General features: G+C 39.5%; 1 protein-coding gene across 2 annotated transcripts in view; it reads left to right on the top strand.

Annotated features, from left to right (window-relative positions):
* The window catches only part of HECW2 (HECT, C2 and WW domain containing E3 ubiquitin protein ligase 2), a 149,319-nt gene that overhangs the window by 41,754 nt on the left and 87,339 nt on the right, over positions 1-20,226 (top strand). For both annotated transcript variants that reach the window (XM_058839804.1, XM_058839805.1), the window contains exon 2: positions 4,331-4,671. In XM_058839804.1, the coding sequence (XP_058695787.1) occupies positions 4,380-4,671 (292 nt within the window). In that variant the 5' untranslated portion in view covers positions 4,331-4,379. The remainder of the gene's footprint in view (positions 1-4,330; positions 4,672-20,226) is intronic.

The raw sequence follows: 20,226 nt of genomic DNA on the forward strand, positions 1-20,226 counted from the left end.
AGAAAATATGCTATTTTTGAGGTCTGTGCAGAGAAGAATCTCCAAATTCTGAATTTATTCAAGAAACATTTTCTCAGCCACTTTAAGCTCAGACAGATGGTCAGTTTGAACCTTATATTGTAGCCTTTATAAATCTTCGTACTGAACAAAGCACAGGTGTAATTGGAAAACCAGCATGCTTTCTTGTTTTTTGTATTCTTAATGTGTTCTTCAGCCTATATAATTATGGGGATTGCTTATCTCAGCATGGGAGAGGCATTTGAGAATTATGCATGATGTGAATGTGTCCAAAGGAGAACAGGAGAGCTGGTGAGGGTCCTGTGAGGAGCAGGTGAGGGAGCTGGGGGTGTTTAGCCTGGAATAGAAGAGGTGCAGGGGGAACATTACGGCTCTCTACAAGTTCCTGAAAGTAGTCGGGTGTCAGTCTCTTCTCCCAGGTGACAGACAAAAAGACCAGGGGAAGCGGCCTCAAGCTGCCCTGGGGAGCATAATTGAATATTAGGGAAAATTTCTAAGGGAAAGGAGTTGTCAGACATTGACAGCGGTGAACCTCTGTTGGAACTCTGAATCCAAAACTTTTTACAAACCTGCGTTAGGTTAATTGTTGGGCTGGATGTTGGTAAAGGTCTTTTTCAGCCTAAGCGATTCGGTGATGCCGTGGATGGGGGACATTTGGGTGTCGGTTGTGCAGCGTGTCCCGCAGCAGCAGAGCCAGCCGTGTGCGGAGCGCTGCCGAGGGCAGGGAGCCTGGGCTCTGCGGGCCGGCGAGAGCAGGCGGTGCCCGCTGCTAATGACGGGGTTAATGAGCGCATCCCCGGCAGCGCCCCGAGCCCCCGCTCCGAGCACAGGCCGGGGCCCCGGGGCCGGCCCTGCCGAGCTGCTTCACTCTCAGCGCTCCGGGAGGAGGCTGGGAGCAGCACCCGTCTGCCGCATCAAAGAGCACTACATAAACAAGAAATGAATCACTGGTAGGAGTAAGATAAACAGGGCAGCATGTGAACTCTGCTTTGTTTTGCGTGGTGGGGTAGGATTTTTTTGTTATTCCTATGCTGGAACTCTTGGAAATCCATTAATGTGTTTTTTTAAGATGTTGAATATTTGGCTGTGTGAAACGGCCTGACGTTTCTTGTCAACCTCCTTTAGTGAAGAAGGTTGGGAAAGAGGATTTTTTCTGTCTGTATTTTGTGTATTAAATGGAACTGTTTCCCGTTCTAGTCCCTCTGCTTAGTAATTGGGGAGTATATTTAGATAGAAATAATCCTGAACTTGGGCCACTTAGAGATTAAGAGGAAATCAGTTCTAGTTCTCTCTAAGCTTGTCAAGTACTGAAGAAAATGCTGTGATACCGATAAGCAGCTTTGATACAGGTTTCACTTTTCAACTGAAATAGTTTGCTAACGTTAGTATCTGCTGATTCCCTGAATGCCTGTATTTTCCTATGCTTTTAATTCAGGTTGAACATTTCAGTTTGCCTTCATGAAACAATATGCCTGGCCAGCTTGGTGTGATACTGACTGATAGCACTGCTCTGATCGCATTCAGCCTGATGAGCTCAACCTACATGGCAGGGCAGGTGCACACAGCTCATCCTGGGCATTGTCTTTACAGCATGTCTGGGTGCAAATGCTCAGTGGTGCTTAGCAGGAACTGAAGGTGGGAGGATAATTCTTATTTTCAGTCTATGGTAGGATGTATGTGTTAATGTTCTGTTAGTTATTAGTGACAGACATCAAGAATTGTTAACCCAATGAACTAATTTCTTTTGTAGGCAGGAAGGCACTGTGTAAGTTTCTCATCTCTTTTCTGGGTTACAAATAATTGAAGTAGTGGCTCTTCTTGCCCTTCTGTCACTTCTTATGGCTTGGGTTTTATGGCAATCATCTTTTCCCCTTTTACAATATGAGTATTGTATTTCTCTCTTCACAAATATCCTTAATTAATCTCATTGTGAGATACTACATAGCAGAGTATTATCTGACATAAGGGCCCCCTTGAGGGTCCCTTTACGACCTCTTTTAATGATTTAGAAGATGCTGTAAAAGCTTATGAGTCCTGAAAGCTTGAAGATTTTTCTTTAACACACAACAGGAGCTCATTTACATGTGAGTTAAACTTGTTGGCTGCAAGTTGTTTTCAGTTGCTTTATGTGGTTTGTTTAGTTCACACTTGGAATTATGAATAGGATGGAACAAGTTATCCAGTGTTTAGATTTGTGGTTTACTTTACTTTCAGAAACTAATGTGTTTCAGCAGAGTGGTAGGCATTAGGACTTAAGAAAATGGACTGTTGCAAAGAAGTTAATGTTTTTCTCCGGTTATTTTCATCTCTCAAACTGTGGCGTAGTCCTGGCTAGTATAAGTTAATTCTCATGTGTCCTTAACCATAGATGAGTTTGTCCATCTGCCATGTATAAATTTTCAATATGTTCCAACAAATGCCAGTGCTGCCCCGGGTACAGCGTAAGGCTCTGCAGCAGAAGGAAATTTCTTCTTCCCTTCTATTAAAACTTTGTCTTTAACCTGTAGTCCTCCTGCATGACACTTATTTTGCAGAGATTCTACTGCTGTAAAACCACCACATACAGTAGTTCAAAAATACATGAATCTGTGGCTGTGGGACAGAAGAAAATTAATTTAATAGTTCTCTGTCACGCTGTTAATTAAAACTGCCCGATCTCCTGGCACTGAGGTTTCACGTGGTTCCCATGGAGCATGAGCTGCTTGTTGTGGTGGGCAGCCTCAGGAGCAAATGGGGACCTCCTGACTTGGGGGTAGAACTCTGTCAGTGTGACATTTAACACTTAACTGTAGTGTGTGTGCTGCCACTCACAGGGCTGATCCGTGTGTTTCACTGGCTTGTAGGGAATGTGGAGGCTGTTTCTTACCAACTTTTCTGGTCTCAAAACACTCTGGGATTTTCAGATCTAGTGAATAAAGCTTTGCCTAGAGAAACAAGATACTAACTTCCCTGACTCATTTAAAAAAGCCCTTTTAACTAAAGTTTCCCTTTTGTCACCTACCCTGATGTCAGAGTGTGTGGGAACATGGCAGAGAGGAGGTAGTGAACCCTGCTGATATCCAGCACCTGAAGTAAAATGTGTACGCAGCCAAAATATTCCTCATGTAAGGAAAGACTTGGTCATGTACTTTGTGAAGTAAACGTGGTCGTCTCTGTGTTGCTTCTGTATATGTAGAATTATTGAACTGAATTTTTGTTTCCTTCCTTTTCTGCATTATTTGATGCTGAATCACATACAGGGTATGATATGCTGCACACAGCTGGATAAGTTGAACTTTATTTTTCCCCTTTGTTTGTTCTTAGTGTTTCAAAACATCTCCCATTCTTTTTGGTATGCCTGAAGAGTCCGTCCATACACTGAAATAGTACTGAAAATAAAATTGAAGATAAGTTATGATTTATTGCAAGTTGTGAGTAATGTGAGGGCTTATTTTCAAATGACAATAACTTAGAAGCTATGGATAATGAAATGCAAGTTCTGGTTCTGAATGTATGGTGTGATGATATTGGCATGGCCCTTTCAGGGAAGACACTTCAGGGAAGTGTCTGCTCAGGGCTGGATGAAAACAGTCAATGACAGCTCCTTTGCTGAAAAAATTGCCTTGAATTCCTAAGGCGCTCTTTTCTAATGGATAGAAATGGACAACAAAAAGTTTGACTGCACAGATGAATCGACTAATTGGATATATCTGTAGTCTAAAGTACCTCAGTCAATGGTTTGACATATTTTTGTATGATATAGAGGACCTCGGAAGCTATGCTTTGTACCTTATAAGGTAAAATCCTTACAAGATGATTTTATAGTAGCATAAATCTGGGATACAATATTTCTACTGAAATATGTCCAACCTTACTATTCTCTTCAACACTTATGCTGATCAAAGAGTGCATATAGAATATTGCTGAAACTACCATAAACATCATGTACTGCTGTGATTTTTATGGTAGAAGATGAGTTCATTATGTCTTTTCTCGTAAGGCTACTTCACTCTTAAGGCCAGACTTAAATTAGCTTTGTTACTGTGGCTGTTCTTGTTTCATAGATTATCCTGGATGATTTGCTTTTTGCTGTTTTCTGGCTTACGAATGTTTTTTCTTGGTTTATGGCTAACTCTGAATTTTGTTGTAAATGAATCATGGGTTTTTTAAATGCACAGTTCTTTGCAGTGGTAGAGCAATGAAGAAAAAGATTGCACTCAGTCTGTTTCAGGCTTCTGTGGGAACATTTTTGAGCTAATACTTCTCAGTTTAATAACTGACTGAGTCACCTCCTGTCTCACTTAAAACTTTCTTTTTTCCTTCTTTGTGATAGATCTCTGAACAACAACTTTTTTACGTGAATTGGCAGAAGTGGAGAAGAGATGGCCAGCTCAGCCCGAGAGCACCTGCTCTTCGTGCGCCGTCGCAACCCGCAGCTCCGGTACACCCTGAGCCCCGAGAACCTGCAGAGCCTGGCCTCTCAGGGCACCATGCCTGAGAACATGAACTTGCAGCGTGCCAACAGTGACACTGATTTAGTCACCTCGGATAGCAGGTCTAGTTTGACAGCCAGCATGTACGAATACACCTTGGGACAGTCTCAGAACCTCATCATTTTCTGGGATATTAAGGAAGAAGTAGATCCAACTGACTGGATAGGACTTTATCACATAGGTAAGTCAGAATTGTGTTCAATATTTGTGTGTTTCTTACTATTTTGCCACTTCATATTTCTTTTTCTGGTATGTGTTCTGGTATACTACAGAATTAATCTATAGATAAAGCTGAGGTCCAACTGCAGACAGTTGCCTTGGATTCCTCTTCGCTTTTCTCTGCAGTTAGCTATGTAAAAACATGATTGTAATTTATGTAGATTTAGTTCCTCAGTGACCTGCTAGGAGATGAAATGCATTATTCTTAAACAACAAATATGCATATAGTTTCCTGTTTCCACCTTTGCTGGTGGCTGGCTTACAGACTGGAAAATTTGAAGTACCATACTCATCATTTAACTTGATGTGCTTACAGTCCAATGCTTATACATTATCTTGGACAAGTAACCTATTATCACTTGTGAAAAGCTACATTATCATTTGTATAAGTCTTTGATTTTGTAGAACTGAAATAGCATCAATTCTGAAGGAGTGAAAATTTCTGTTTACGAGGAATTCTTGTAGAAGGAAATCCTCTCCAGAGATTCTTCTGTGTGGGTTTTTTTTTTTTGTGCTGTTCAGGCTATTTCATAGGAGGGAGCTGGAAAGAGCATTAGGCTGTCATGCAAGGGCCTGTGGGTTGTGCATGCCGTAACAAATAATGTGCCTCCAAAGGGGTGATCATTAGGTCAATTGATTGGTGCTGAGAGCATCACAAACCTATCTGGGTTGTGATTTTCCTCTGTGTTGTGCTTAATCAAGGATGCAAACATCCCTGCTGCATGTGTGGTTTGGAAATGTCCAAAGGACAGTCTTTATGTCTCCACTAGGAAGGGAGCACCTCCGGTACCTGGAGCAGCATGTGGAGTTTCATCACCCTCTCAGGAATCACTTCACATGCACTAAATTTAACCAGTGCACTGAATTTCACCAAGTGAAATTATGATGGGTTCATTTGTTCCAAAATTGTCCTGCTTCTCTGGACCTAATTACTCATGTACAGAGAATGGTCAATTCAAGCTGCCAGAAGCAGCTATGACAAAACTGATGGAGACAGTTCTGACCACTGAAGTTATACCTGTGCTGGGGACTAAGTGTAGTGCAGTGAAATGTAGTGCCTCAATAGGATTTTTGAGAGCACTTGCTGTGCCACCTTTTCCTAGGATGTTCCATCTCTGCATCATTTAATGTTACATTCTGTGCAGATGCTTATCTTTTTTCTTGGTCTGACATTTTTTTCCATCATTACCATAGTTCCACAAACTGGACATTATTAACTTATGCTGTTCCAGTGCATACCTGGCTATAAAAACTCTATTGGAGTTGGTGTATAAGCTGCAGTCTCTCCTGGAACAAACTGTGGATGTGCACTAACCTTTAAGCCACCTAAATGGAGTGTCTCCATACTATACAGGAAGGGAGCTCCTCAACAGCATTAGCTACTGAAGTGTGATCTGTGCTGTAAAATGCACAGACTGCTAAATGAGCTGAACCATACTAATTTAAATACATCGAGAGCTTCATCTGCATAAAGGTACAACAATCTTTCCTGTTGTTTCTTTATGGTTCACAGCACTTCAGGATTGATATTCAATAAACTAAAATGCAAAAACTCTGTAAAAATTCTTATTGATTCTTCCTCTAGGCTGAAAGTGATTTTTCTTTTTTTCATGATTAAAAATATTTCTACATTCAGTGTGTTGAGTCTCTAAAGTATGAAACAATATTAAGTTACCACAGGATAAGAATCCTATAAGGAACACCCAAATTTATGCCTTCTTGGCCCTGAACCCTCCATTATATGACCATGTGATACCAGAGTGTGTGAATGCTTTCTTGTTAAATGGTGGAAGGTCCAAAAGCTTTTGTCTCCATTGCCACTTGGAATCCATGAATAGTGATGTGAGTTTTGTTAATGATTGAAAATAGATCTGAGCAGAGTGTTTCCTTTGTCTTGTGGTTTCATCATTCTGAATGATGAAATTGCACATTTTTTAACAACAGAGGTAAGGACATAGTCTGATAGCATGCCTGTCTATCTTTGATGTCAATTTTTTGATCAACTCTTTCAAGTGTTAAAAAAACCCTTTTCATTTGCATACCTTTTATAGCCACAGTTAAGGTAAGTTAAATTCTACAGGTGTAATCCAGCATTTTTCGTCCTGTATAACAATTGTTGTGAAGTACCTCCGTTTTCCACTTATTCCTTTGGAAGTTAAGGACACTTCTTATTTTCTCAGGAGAGGCATGCTAGTTGGTGAATATTTTTAAGAATAAAAGCTCCATTATCAAGCATATTGTTAAAATTTAATGCACTTGCTTGAGGTTTTCCATCCTGGTCTTTGTTTAAAATGAAAATTATTTCATTTAAGTCCCGCCTCAGGCACAGGCTCTGGGAATTCTGTGTGGTCACTAACACAAGGCAGCGCTGGGGCGCTCTGCCAGCTTGCTGCTGTACCTCCAGTATTCCCCCATGTCTTCTAGTAAAGCTCCATTTTTCGAGGAGCTAGAGGCAGAAAAAGGCAAATATTTTGCTCTTATTTTAAAACCCAAAAGCACAGTCCTGTGGCTTAACTGTCGTGCAATCGGGATCAGTGTTTTGAGGGGAAAAAGTGGTTGTTGATTCTGTAAAGAGAAGATGAATATTCTAAAATGAGCATTATTCTGAGCTCAGGCATTTGTACAGAGATTTGGCAAAGATCTGAAGCAATCCAGGTACATTTTCAGCTCAAGTTAAGTTTTGTAGAATACATCCATTATAAAAGGAATTGAAAATGGAACACTGGAATCTGTCTTGCCTCTTCATTCACTAATTTACTCAATTAGCATGTTCTCATTAGTTGTCTATAAAGAGAAGGCTGATCTGTGCTTCTGAGTGTGGTTTTATTGCTGGGTTAGAACTGCAGTGGCTCACTAGGAATCCCACCAAAGCTCTTAACAGAGGTTTCTGTAGAAGAGGCTGACCAGAAACCACTGCACACATTCACCCAGACATGGACTGATGCAGTTGGTCACAAGGCTGTCAGCAGAGTCACCAACTCTCCTGTTTGTGCTTTGCAGGTGACTGATTTGCTTTCACTAAGGAATAGTAGATGGAGCTTTTCCTAGTACAGTACAACTTCAGTGAATTGTTTGGCCTGCTAAATGGTTAAGAAAAGAAATGTTACCTTTTAAAATGAGAAAAGCCCAAGGGAACAAACACAGAATCATGTTATTCTGAAGGACTGATTTTTTTAATTTATTTTTCTTTTTAAGCGCATGTCAATATTTTTTTTTGGGGACTTCTGGTTATTTTATTCAAAAAAAGGAAAGAAGTCATAAATGAACACATACGTTGTAGAAAAGACTGTGTTTTATGGGACATTAATTCACAGAATACTCCTGTACAGAAACTTTTGGTCTTTCATTTTTAAATGCAAGGAGTTGAACCTTACTGAAAGATTCTACATAGCTAAATTCATGCTCAGTTTTTCTAGAATTTTGTATTTTAAACAACGATTTTAGATTTATATGTGAGTTTGCTCACTTGTAGCATACTTGTATCTTCTTCAGTTTCATCAATGTGCATGTTAAAACAAGGCCCGTTTTCTTGCTGAGGATTTGCTTTGTATGCATGTTCTTTTTTTTTTTTTTTTTTCTTTCCCAGTGTATTCCTAAGGATTACCAGAAGAAAAGTGTATGTGAGGGACACGGTGTATTCTCTGAAGGCAAACTTCCTTTTTCCTGGCTATTTCTGGATTTGTACTGGCTGAACTTTTAAAAGTGTCAGTGGCACTTGTGGAATGGTCTTGTCCATCAAGTTTTGTTAAAGCAGCTTTCTGTCTGCAGAGGCGAGATGTGTGGGAGTGCAGATAGCACAGCTGTGAAAGCACAGAGGGGTGTCCCACTGAGGCTGCGTGCAAGGCAGGAATGTTTGCTCTCTTTGGGTGAATTGGGCAGTGTTGCAGTGAAACGTGGAATTGTCAAATCTGAAATGCAGGTTTATCATTTTGGATTCAGCTTTAAGTTCTGCCTAGAATGGAGTTGTCATTTTTTCTTCAGAACTGGTAATGAGGATTGTCACTTGAGAGTGACAAGGCGTGATGAAATTTGAAGAGGGGGCTTTTTAGTAGAGATACTGGGCCTGTGCTTACTTTGAGAAGTAGAGGTAAATTTTCAGTTTTCTTCCTGTCCTAAGGAGAAGGAAGGAAGAAATCCTCTTCTCAAAATTTCTTGATTTTTAATTATGATTTAGACTGAAAACCACTATCTTTTGAAGTTGTAAAAGACTACAGAATTTAACAGACATCCTCTTAGACCCATAAGGTTTTCCTGTTCAGTAGCGACCCAGCATTTGCTTTGTGCATGCCTGTTTTAAAAATTATTGTTGTTAAAAGCAATATTTAATATGTTGGAGGTTGTTTCTTATTTCCTCTATTTATGAAGGATCTGCATCTTGCTATGGCAAGAGTCAAGCTCTTGGAATCTTGAAGTGAGTAAAGCTGTGCCAAATATTGGTCCCAGTTGGAATCAAAGAAGATAAATGGATATTCAGTTTGAAGTAACTATGAGATCCCAGTTTTCTTGCTACTGTGTTATTATAGCAACAGGCTTCCAGGACTTCCTTGGAAAGTGAGAGCTGCTCATAAAGACGAACAGGTGGACTCTCCACTGCTCATGGGGTGCTGAGGGAAGTTGCATCTTGATAAGTGTTATGGGTTGTCATGAAGTCTCATATTAAAAGAAAACAGGAAGTACAAAATAAGGAATAAAAAGTCAGCAGAGAGAAGTGAACCCTATTTCTGGTTAAAATAGATTCTCTCCCATGGCCAAATTGCCCAGGTTGGCCTATTTTTGTCCTAATTTACAGAGTCCTATTTATGAGATGCTTGCCCTCATTCTAGAGATCCTTAGCACATTTGAAATGCTGGGTGTCAAAGGCCATTGTATTTGTTTCTATTAGCTGCTTTACAGAGGCTGCTTGGCTTTTTGTTATACATACCTACACCATGGATCCAAAATAGCATTATAAAACCAAACAAAAATAGAAAGAAACAAAACCCCCCACCCCTGATGTGAAGTTATGTAGGGCAATTTAGACAGGCTCTGGGTTTATACTAAGCTTCCTAGGGTAATGGAGTTTGCAGCCTCTTCTTTTCAGGTCAGACAGGATTAAAAAGAAAAAAGCTTTTGCATAAACTGCCTTTAGTACACCTAAAATAGAGGCTCACATTAGAGAGATTATAGACTGTTAAAATACTTTATTCCTAGAAGATTTTTTTGGTTTGCATTATAGAAAACATACAAAGTAGTATCTTCATTCTCTTTCAGAAAATTCTGATTATTCACTTGATTTCCACCCCCCCTTCCTTTTCTCTTCTTTCCTTGTCTGTACTTTAAAACGTGAGCAGTACTGTTCATGTCTGTTGACTACTTGCTAGGCATAAAACTATAAATTTGTTGTTACTCCCCATTCTGGCTGCTTCTAAGGTCTGCAAACCATAGGCCTGAGTTTCTGTGTGGAAGAGTCTTTACCCAGCTGGCTCCATGAGAGTATGTGGCTTTGACTTCCAGGATGCTGGCATTGTGCTGTTTGTCATCAGCCATGGTGAGTGGGAAAAACTGCTTTGATTTCTTTTGCTGGTGATGTAGTAATATTTGGGAAAGGCCACCTCTTGAGTGGGATAATGAAAAGTGGAGGCAGTCTAATATAACAACTGTATCCTAAAATGTGATGAGGCTTCAGTGCTCTAAAAAAAAAAGTATAATAATCTAGGGATCTTCAGAAGCTTTCCCTCCAGGTACTTTCAGTTCTTCCTAAGTCCTGACCCACATACTAAGCTCCTTTTTCACCAACATGGAATTTGTTACTTTCTCCTCTTCAGTTGTGAGCTGATGAACTTCATTCAAAAGTCAGTGTATTGACAGTGTAATACCATTTCTTTACTGCAAAAAATTAGAAGATGTGGATAGGAAGTGTTTTCTCTATGCATTTTTCATTGCAGGTAGCAGATGCCTGAAAAGATACTTGTTACATTAAAATATATACATTTTATTTGTTTTAAGAGGAAAATAATTAATTCCCTGCTCAAACCCCCAAAATCTAGGCTCTTGTGGGATGATACATAAGTTCAAGCTGTGACAGGAAAATGTCCTGCCAGAACATCCAAACTTTCCAGTTAATTGTGGATTTTTTCAGTTTTTGAGATAGCCCTGACCTGAAAACTAGACAAATGTAGCTGCGGGGAGGACATTTTCAGCTGTGTTGTCAGTATCTTTCCACTGCAAGAGATTTTGGTGTGACAACATTTATAATCCTTTGGATAGAAAGTGGTGTTCTCGCCATCCTGCCTTTTTGAGGTAACTGTTCTAGCAGATGGAAAGATGGCAAATACAAACACGGGATAATAAAGAACCATGTAGACCTCTGGATTTGTAGTATTCCCTTTTACCATAAAACTGCCTTGTGTCAGCTTGTATTTTAATTTGTTTGAAGGAGATTGGTTTTAAATTTCTTTTAAAGACATTTCCAGTGCTGTTTTCTATCATGAAATCAACATACCATACAGTATTTTTAAAGTAATTTGGAAAAAGTTCTTCCAAGCCAGTGATAACGTAATTGAAAAAGGAATTGCATAAATTCATCTATTGATTTTTTTATTTTTCATGTGAGAAATAGATTATGGATTACTTTTGCATTATGCATAGTGTTAGAATTCGTCCTGTACATTTTTAATGAAGTTCTTGGCTCCTGTGTCTGCATGGATTTATCAGTTTCTCAGTTAATGGAGAATCAGTTAATGGAGAAGTGTTATAAGCTGAGTGTTAAAAAGCATATGTTAAGCACGTGACTGGGGTGGGTAAAGCCACTGGGACATGAAAAGATGACACACAAACATACAGGAAATCACATACCAGGACTCTGAGGCTAACCCTTCATTGGCAGATATGTTTACTATAATATTTTAATATGTTCTGGTATTGGATACACAGGTTCTTAAATTATAACTGGAGGAGGTTAATGAAGGTATCAGTACTGATTCTGGTAGGCCTCCTTTCCCAGCAAAGCATATCAAGATTTATCTTGCAATTTATGCTATTTGAAGGACAGAGAATGGCCAGATCTGAAACTTTTCTGGTATGGAAAAATTTTCAGCTGGTCCAGAGTAGTACCCCATCCCTTGTACAATTTGCCATTTTGGCATGAGGGAGGTTCTGGTTTGGGGTGAAGATGCTGGAGCTGTGCAGTTACGCTGACTGTGCTTTGCTGGCGCTCGCCCTGCGGGCACAGCAGAACCTGAGCGTGTCTGCGCTGGCAGTGTGTCCTGTCTCCGTGCACAGCAGCAGCCAGGACTCCATCACACTCGCTGTAATAGGCAGCCAGTTTTCAGGCAAGCAGATCCTCTTTCTGAGCTTTGTTTCAAGGTCTGCTCAAACTCTCTTCATGAGATTTGCCTCCTTTGTGCAGCAGTCATTCTGAGTTAGTGTCAAACTGTTTAGTTTTACATCCTGTTGAAGTCACTGATCACTAATGTGTCAGTAGTCCTTGAAACTTCATAAAAATTAGTAGGTTCATTGCCCTTGTTGTTCCTGCTCTAACCTTGCGAATAAATTAATCCCTTATCTCCCAATGTATGGTAATGCAAAAAATGAACCTACAGTGTCCATAAAGGTAAGGTAATCATTCTGCATGTACTGTAGTCGGGCAAAGAGGAAAAAGACAGACACCTATTCAGATACGGTATGAGCTCTCATGCTCTATTAAATGCATCCTTCCTAGAGAATCTAAATTTTATCTAATTGTCAAAAATGTACTTCATGTGACTTAGGTCACATGTGAGGATAATATTCAAAAGGTGAATACTGAAATCTTGGACCTAATAGGTGTCATCCACGAAGAAGACTAAGAACTGAATGCATTCCACGCCTTGCAAAATCAGGACCTTAATCAATGTTTTATCTTTGCCTTAGAAAGTGGAAGCATTTTCTTGTTTATGAAGCTAGTTAAGCCTTAATGGGTTTGACTTTATAAAAAGAAATATGTGTAGAAAAACATTACAATGCAGTCGTGGGCACATTTGGTTGTCACCAAGATAAATATCCAGTAATGACCTCATTAAGAAAAGAAAAAAAAAATATTTCTATGTTCACTGTAGTTTAATTTGTATCTAGGGTTTCATGCATGACATAGTTCAGCAGATGGTAGCCTGCAGGCTGGGGGAAAATTCAGTTTGACAAATTTTTCAACATAGATGCATCTCTCAATTTTAGTAGACTTCCAGACAGGCAGTTGCTTCCCAGATACTGAATAAGGATGCAACAATCTACCAAAGTCAACAATGAATAAGATTTTTAGGAGTTATTGATGGAGGTGGTACTTAATGTGCAGGCAACAACACTTTTGTGATGTATTCTTAAAGTTGTAAATTTGAGCAACGGGGTGAAAAGTGCATTGTCCAGTTCCTTTTGAAAATCCCAAACCAAACATACCCTTCTATGTGTTCAGAAATGAAATCCCAGCCATCCGACCTGACTGACATCAGTACTACTGCCCCAAGGGATGCGAGGAGCTGTGGCTTTTGTTGTGCATTCGTTAATTTTTGGGTTTGGGAAGCAGTCCTTATTCCAGCATGTTGACCTGAGTGCACTCTTCCTCTCCTGTTCAGGCAGTGAAATACAGATCTGTGTGTTTCAGAGTCATGAAGATGACTGTGCTCGGTGCTGCTGTTCGCTGCCCGCTGGCTGAGCAGCGCTAAACTGGCAGAGCATTTACTCTCCTAAGAATACAAACAGCTCTGGGCCGGTTTAGCATCTTGGAGGGGCTGAGAGACAGCAGCAGGAGTTACCTGCAGGAGTGTGGAACCAGCAGTGGGAGGGACACTGCAGGCAGTAATTTGCCACTGGACCTGCTCAGCTGCAATGTGCAAGTGGCCCCAGCAGAGAGGCTGTGATGGGATGTGATTTGTAGGCTACTGTAAAAGGAGTGTGAGTCTGCACTGTTTGCAATTACTTATGTCTGGGTTTACTTGTGTTGCTGGGAGTAGCTGAGTTGGTGAGCCTTTGTTTCAAGTTGCATTCAATTCTAGGTTCCCTTCGTTGCCTGAGGAGTCCCAGGGAATTAAAGCTTTTTAAAAATACTCTCCTGGAAATGGAGAAGAGGTAATGGAAATATTGTATATAGGTGCTTTCAATATAATTACACAAGTTAATAAAACTTCCTTTCCTTTATTAGTCTACGTTTTTGTGTTATTTTTTGCTGTTGCATGTTAACAGTATGCAAGAGAGTGGTTTTTATTTTGGAGATTTTGTGCTAAAAAGTTAAAAAAGCAAAATCGTTATCTCATTTCTTGACTTCTGATGATGCTTTTTGGCCCTGGTTAAAATGATACTGCTTCTAAAGAACTGCAAAATGACCTTTGTATTTCTTCTGGCTTTGGTCTCATCCAGTTTAATCTGCAGAGCTATTTAGTACTTATCATAAGAATAGTTTGGCTTCATTTCTCTTATCTTCATGACATCATCTTAAATATTTGAGATGATAAATAAGTATATTGGCATCCTTTTTGTTGAAGAGGTAAATCTTAACTGTGAAGTAATCATCTATCTCACTACAAAACTGCTAAAGCCTAAATGTGAGAAAAATGATCTGGCAATGTATATGGGGGAAAAAACCACATTCCTATTACTCTGAATGTGACAGAGTGGTGCTTAACACAAGTTAGCAGTTTTAATGGTTGTTACTTGAAAACTGTTTGTGCCATCAGTGCATTACTCAGAAGTTAACTTATCTTGGAAATTCTAAATTGTCTTCAGCTGAAATAGATTTCAAAACTCATGAGTGATCTTCTCCTTTTCCCCCCTCTTCTCCATCTATATACTGCATGTCATGTGATAAAGAATAGGTTATAAGATGCTATTTTTTAGATAATGTCCTTTTGCTTAGGACTGCTCCGCAGTTAAATGTAGTAAATCAAGACTTTTTCATAAAACTCCATTTAAATTGCCAAAGGAAAATTGTCTTCTGTTTAGCTGGAGCATGAACTCTACTAGTTACTTTGAGGTGGCTTATTTGATACACAAGAACATTTACTAGTGCCTTGAGACATTGATACATTGCTGGAAACCCCTGAAGGTAATGAGTCTGTGATGAGGTAATTCAGTGGTGTGTTACTCATCTCACTGAAAATGCTCTCTTGCATATATGGTTTGACCATGGACTCTGTACCTTTAGGGATAAGCACCAGGGTCTGAAAGCTCTCATGAGGCACACAGGCAGCAGTGTTCTTAATTTAAGTATAGGGGAGATCCATTAAACTGTTTCAGGGAAGGGTTTTTGTCTTTGTAGGGAGAAAACAAACTTAGGAAAACCACTTCCTGATTAGCCATAGCATGTTGCTTTTAAAGTGGGTGTAAGGAGAGTTACGATGATGGGAAACAAACATTATGTTTCACAGAAAATATTTCAGGTTCTTTTAGAATTCCTTCCTGCTCGTTTCTTTAGAAATCTAAGACTGACTTATCTTATTGTGTGTGTATATTGGATGAATTTCTTCCAGGATGTGTTGGCTCATTTCCTTGAGTACTTCTAAATTTTCTGAATTTTTTTTCAGTCACAACAGATAGCTCAAAAAGCTTTAAGGAAATGAGTCAACCTCCTGAAATAAATTGCTTTCTGAATAGAGGATACTGAGTTTGACATCACAGACGCCCTTGATAGTTCTGTGGATACTAATTAACAGATAGTCTCTGAAAATCTGTTGTGTGCTCCACCTTCCAAAAGGATTTGGGAGACAAATATCCCCAGTGACCACCTGAACTTTCCTGTTAGGAATGTGGGGCGTGCTTCTAGACGGACAGGTGTGAGAGGTGCAGACAGGGAGGTGATGGGCAGGCTCTCTAATGCAAGATTAAGGATGTTGTTGAACTTAAGTGTAAATTAATAGGAGTAATGTAAAGGTGCTAAGTTGAGGACTACAAAGCTTTCCTAAAACAACAATGAAATATGAAGGCTGCATGGGCAAAGTGCTTTGGTCCTTATTTTATTACTCACAAGCAATTTGCATTCTGGTTCCAGGAGCCCTTGCTGTGGGTGTCCTGAGTGTCCTGCAGATGCCCAAAGCAGGTGAGGTGAGGAAGTGCCTGGCCACATTCTCTTTGGGTTGCAGGAGTCCCAGCAGGGAGTTTCCTTGCTTGGGGCTTTGCTGAGTCACTGCGCTGGCAACTGACTGCAGTCTTATATAGTCAGATTAAAAATAAGTAAGAGGACACCATTTTAGTAACATATCTGTCTTATACAGTAGGTAGGCACAGGATTCGGGATTTTCTTTGCTTCCCAAGGATTACTCAGCAACTCGGGGACAGAAATGGGAAAGCCAGCACCAAACACCATGATCTGGGATTTTCTCTCTAATGAGCCTAACTAAAAGTAAAACCAGATGGCCCTTAATATTTAGGAAGTTTTATGTCTGGATCTAAACTTTGAGCTCTGAGGCAGCAAGTAATAAGCCAGCTTGCCCTGCTTTGATGCATTACACAGAAAGTCCCTGATGCAGGCAGTGAATACCACATCTCTTAAGCAGAGGCAATGTGCATCTCCAGACAGGTGACATGCACTGTCAGGCACTCAAAGGAAATCTGAATACATGCACAATAGAGAGAAGAAAGCCTGGAACATCTGCAAAGGAGTTGACCCTGTTGGTTGTAAAGTGTCTAAGACCAGTGAGAGTTGCATAAAAGCAGGTATGAAATACAAATCCAACTGCAGTGGAAGGAGACAGAATAAGGTGTAGGGCTTTGTCTCTGGTTTTGTGGTTATTGTCAGTGATTACTGCCTGTAACTTGCAGTTGTGAACAATTAAGTTCCTACATTTCTCTTGTTGGAGCATAAGTGTTGGCCATGATAGTTTGGTACCATGATCTCTGAGGTTTTTAATACAACCTTTAGGAGTGAAGTACCAGTGCGTGCAGGCAAAAGGACAGAATAGTTATGGTTTATTAAAAAACAAGCAAAAGCATTGCATCAATAGAAGCATCCCTTTTGAAGAAATTATTGATTGATTCGGCAGGAATGCAAGAAAGAAAAACAATGCTTGACACAAGATTGACTTGCAGGTCAGCGTACTTACCTAGTTGCAGCTCCAGCTTGAGCATAGGGGATAGTATATCCCAAGTGTGATAGAGAGAATCAGCAAAAATAGGTGGCTAAAACCATCAGGACAAACTCCTGCCTCATTGTGACAAAATAGGTTTGGTGGTCTCAGCAAAGAACCAATAAAAACCTTATGAATGTCTGTCAGACAAGCCCCAGGCTGCAGTCCAAGGGAACTTGAATCAGGTCAGGGAGAGTGCAAGAATGCAGGCACTGAGACAGCAGTGAACACTTTATATTTCTTCCATCTGTATACCTTGCAAAAATAGCATCTTTGAAAGTGTATGTGCAAATTTGGAATGTGCTGTGCTCCTGATCTATTTCTGGATTATCCTGTGTCTGCTTAAAGATTAATTCAGTGTATAAGCACGCTATACTGTTTGGTGGACTGGACTGAGGAAAACATTATGTGCTTCTGTAAAGTGAACTGGGTCAGACTTTAGTCATATGCTCATCCAAAGAACCTGTTCTGGTGACTACAGTGTTTCCCTAATTGTGCTGTTAAATTCTGCAATGTCAGCGTGCTAGTGCCAGATCCCCAAATGGGACAGTCTGTGTTTGCAACTAATCAGTGACACACAATATAAAATTATGCAAAAATACAAAAACCACAGCCTGGCTGAAACTTATGCTCCAGGGACTTGGTTCACAAATATTAGCAAAGTTTACAGCTCACTGTACAAACCTGTGGCTAGTTAGGTGGGATATAACCAATCTGAATGGATTTTTTGTTTGCAGTTTTATATACTTTTAAACCCATAGATATATTTTTTTGTATATTTGTATATATTTGTCGTTTTTGTATAATGCTTGCCCACTTCTTGGATGTACACTACCACATTGAATAGTTCTGGCTATGCTCACTGGAAAAATATACGTTTTTGGAAACAGAGTATTTTATTTCAGGTGCAACATTAGTAGGAAATGCTTAGAAAAGATGTTTGCTTTGTGTAGGTTTATTGGGCTTTATAATGAAATCAGATTCTTGAAACATTTATTCTTTTTGTTGGTCACTTTTGAATTTGGGTTAAATTACTGAGACATTGAAGCATGACAAAAGGATATTGTCAAAATATAAATACTTTTCTATATTCCAAACCAGGAAGCTCCCTGGCTTTCTAATAAATTCCCTAAGGAACCTATTACTGTCAAATGACAATAGACTAGTTTGCATTCCTGCTTAAACAACTCATAATATTGAAGATAAACTTAAAAACAACAGCTGCTAAGGGAATATTAAAATCCCACAAGATCCTGAAGAGATGTGTGTTGCAGAGACACAGAATAAAATGTTTTTTGACAAGTTTCAGAAACTAGAAGAATTTCTGAGGGGCAGTGAGTAATCACTTGAATCTGGAAAAGGTGTTTTCCCTAAAAAATATTTTTGGGAATGGACTAGAACACTGAAAATGAAATGCTAGCTGATACTGTTACTGTCAAAAGGTTGGAACAGGCTAAGAAGAATTTTGATCAATGTCAGAAACCGTAAGCAATAATCAAGTGCAATCAAAAGTGAAGCTGAGGAATCAAAAGGATGTCCTTTCCTTTCAGTGATGAGTCAGGGCTCTCCACCCAGTGTTGAAGGATGCCACATTGCTGAAAATTCATGGATATCTGTGCCATCATAATAGGTCCAGGGTTCAAACCATCAACCATTTGAGAGTGCAAAACCCAAACTAACCTCCTGGATTCCTAGATGTCAGCTGTTGTCTGTAGGAAAACTTTTTTCTGTGTATCTGATCTGTTCTGTGGGTGTACTGCTTCTTGTTTTAGCCCTCATTCCTAGCAATAAATAGCACTTTCACACACTCACACACCAAAAAAAGAAATAAGTCTAAGTAAACACCAAGTAAAACAAGGGCTGAAAATGCAAAAGTGATTGAGGGTCAAATGAACCTCCACAGGACTCTTGGGAAGTGTGTTTGACACATGCTTTGCTCTTTGCTGGTTCATTCCAGGAAAGGAAAGAGAACTGTGGGGAATGCTGAAGGTGGGACTTAGTATCAAAAGCAAAATGAGAACATCCAACTAGGTGGCCATAAAAGCAGCTGGCGGATCACTGTGTGCGGAGGCAGGGTCAGCTTTTGGGTGATACTGGCTCTGTAATTCAAAATGGTTTGTGCTCAGAGTATAACACCCCTGCTGATGCTTTTTGGGTTTTGTTTTTTTGTTTTTTTTTTTTTTTTTTTTTTTTTTAAAATATGTATTGCAGTAAACTTTCAGTAATTCTGGTAGAAACTTCCACTGGCGAAAGCTACTTGTTAGAACTGCTGGAGGGTGTACATATGTGGGCAGTTAAAACACTTAATTCGCATTCGTGGTTACAGTCATTCTCCTTCATGGCCATGAGCAGAACAAGCCATCTGGCAAGGGAGTGCCTCCTTCTCATCACACAGCTGAAAGCTTCCCACAAATGAGATTTCAGCTCATTAGGATACTTTATGCCTTTACAGGGATTTGAGAAGAAATATGTACCTTTAATCTCTTGTGCTTTCATCTGAGTTGCATGTTTTCATTCTGTTCTAGAAAATATATTTACTGAATTTAGCCTTTTGATTGCATATATGAATTAAAGATTTTTTCTGCAGTTTATTCAGAATTGTTATAAATGCCTAATGAATTATTTGGGCCTGCGGCTCTTTCATTGAAAGTTGTGAAATGATTGGAGGGTTAGAAGTGTGAACCCTTGCTGAATAACACTGCTCTTGTGCTGATGGCTTCCTTTATTTTGATAGGTAAAGATTAAAAAGTTACTTTTGGGGTGTAGCTGCTTATGGTTGGTTGGTGTTTGTCTGTATCTCTGAAGCACCTGGAAGGTCTCGTTGGTCAAGATGTTGGACATAGATAAGTGGCTGATCTGAAGTGACTGAGCTCATCCTTTGAGCTATATCATTATTTTCTAGCATTTGTAAAATGTAAATATTTCTGCCAGTAATAGGTCTCTTAGAATATGAATAGGAAAAGAGCATATCAGGTGGACAATGCACCAGTGAATTCAGGTCACTTTTTCTAGAAGATAATTGCAGAAATGGAGGGATTTGTGTCACTTAAGTAAGTAAGAATGAGGTTTTCAAATTATTGATGTGATGAGTAACTAGTTCTGGCTTTTCACCAATTTTGAGGATCATCTGTCAGGTGAGTTTTTTTAATTAATAAATTTATTAACGTAAAGGCTGTGTAACCTAAATTATAGATGCTTACAATTTATCATCACCTCACTTTTAGGACTATAGGATGAAAAGGGTAAATGAGCATGATACTTGTCAAAAAGTGGTTGCAGAATTTATGTGAATTTATAAAGTACTCATGTATCATTATTAAGTTGTAGGGCAGGGGAAACAGGATGGTTGCTAATAATTAGGCATGGAATGGCTCCTGATAATTAGGGCAAGAAGTTTTGTAGTTGATTAGGTAAATAGTAACAGGTTTGATACCTCCCTTAGCTACAGG

This window comes from Poecile atricapillus, chromosome 5 (assembly GCF_030490865.1).
Source record: "Poecile atricapillus isolate bPoeAtr1 chromosome 5, bPoeAtr1.hap1, whole genome shotgun sequence".
Lineage (NCBI taxonomy): Eukaryota > Metazoa > Chordata > Aves > Passeriformes > Paridae > Poecile > Poecile atricapillus.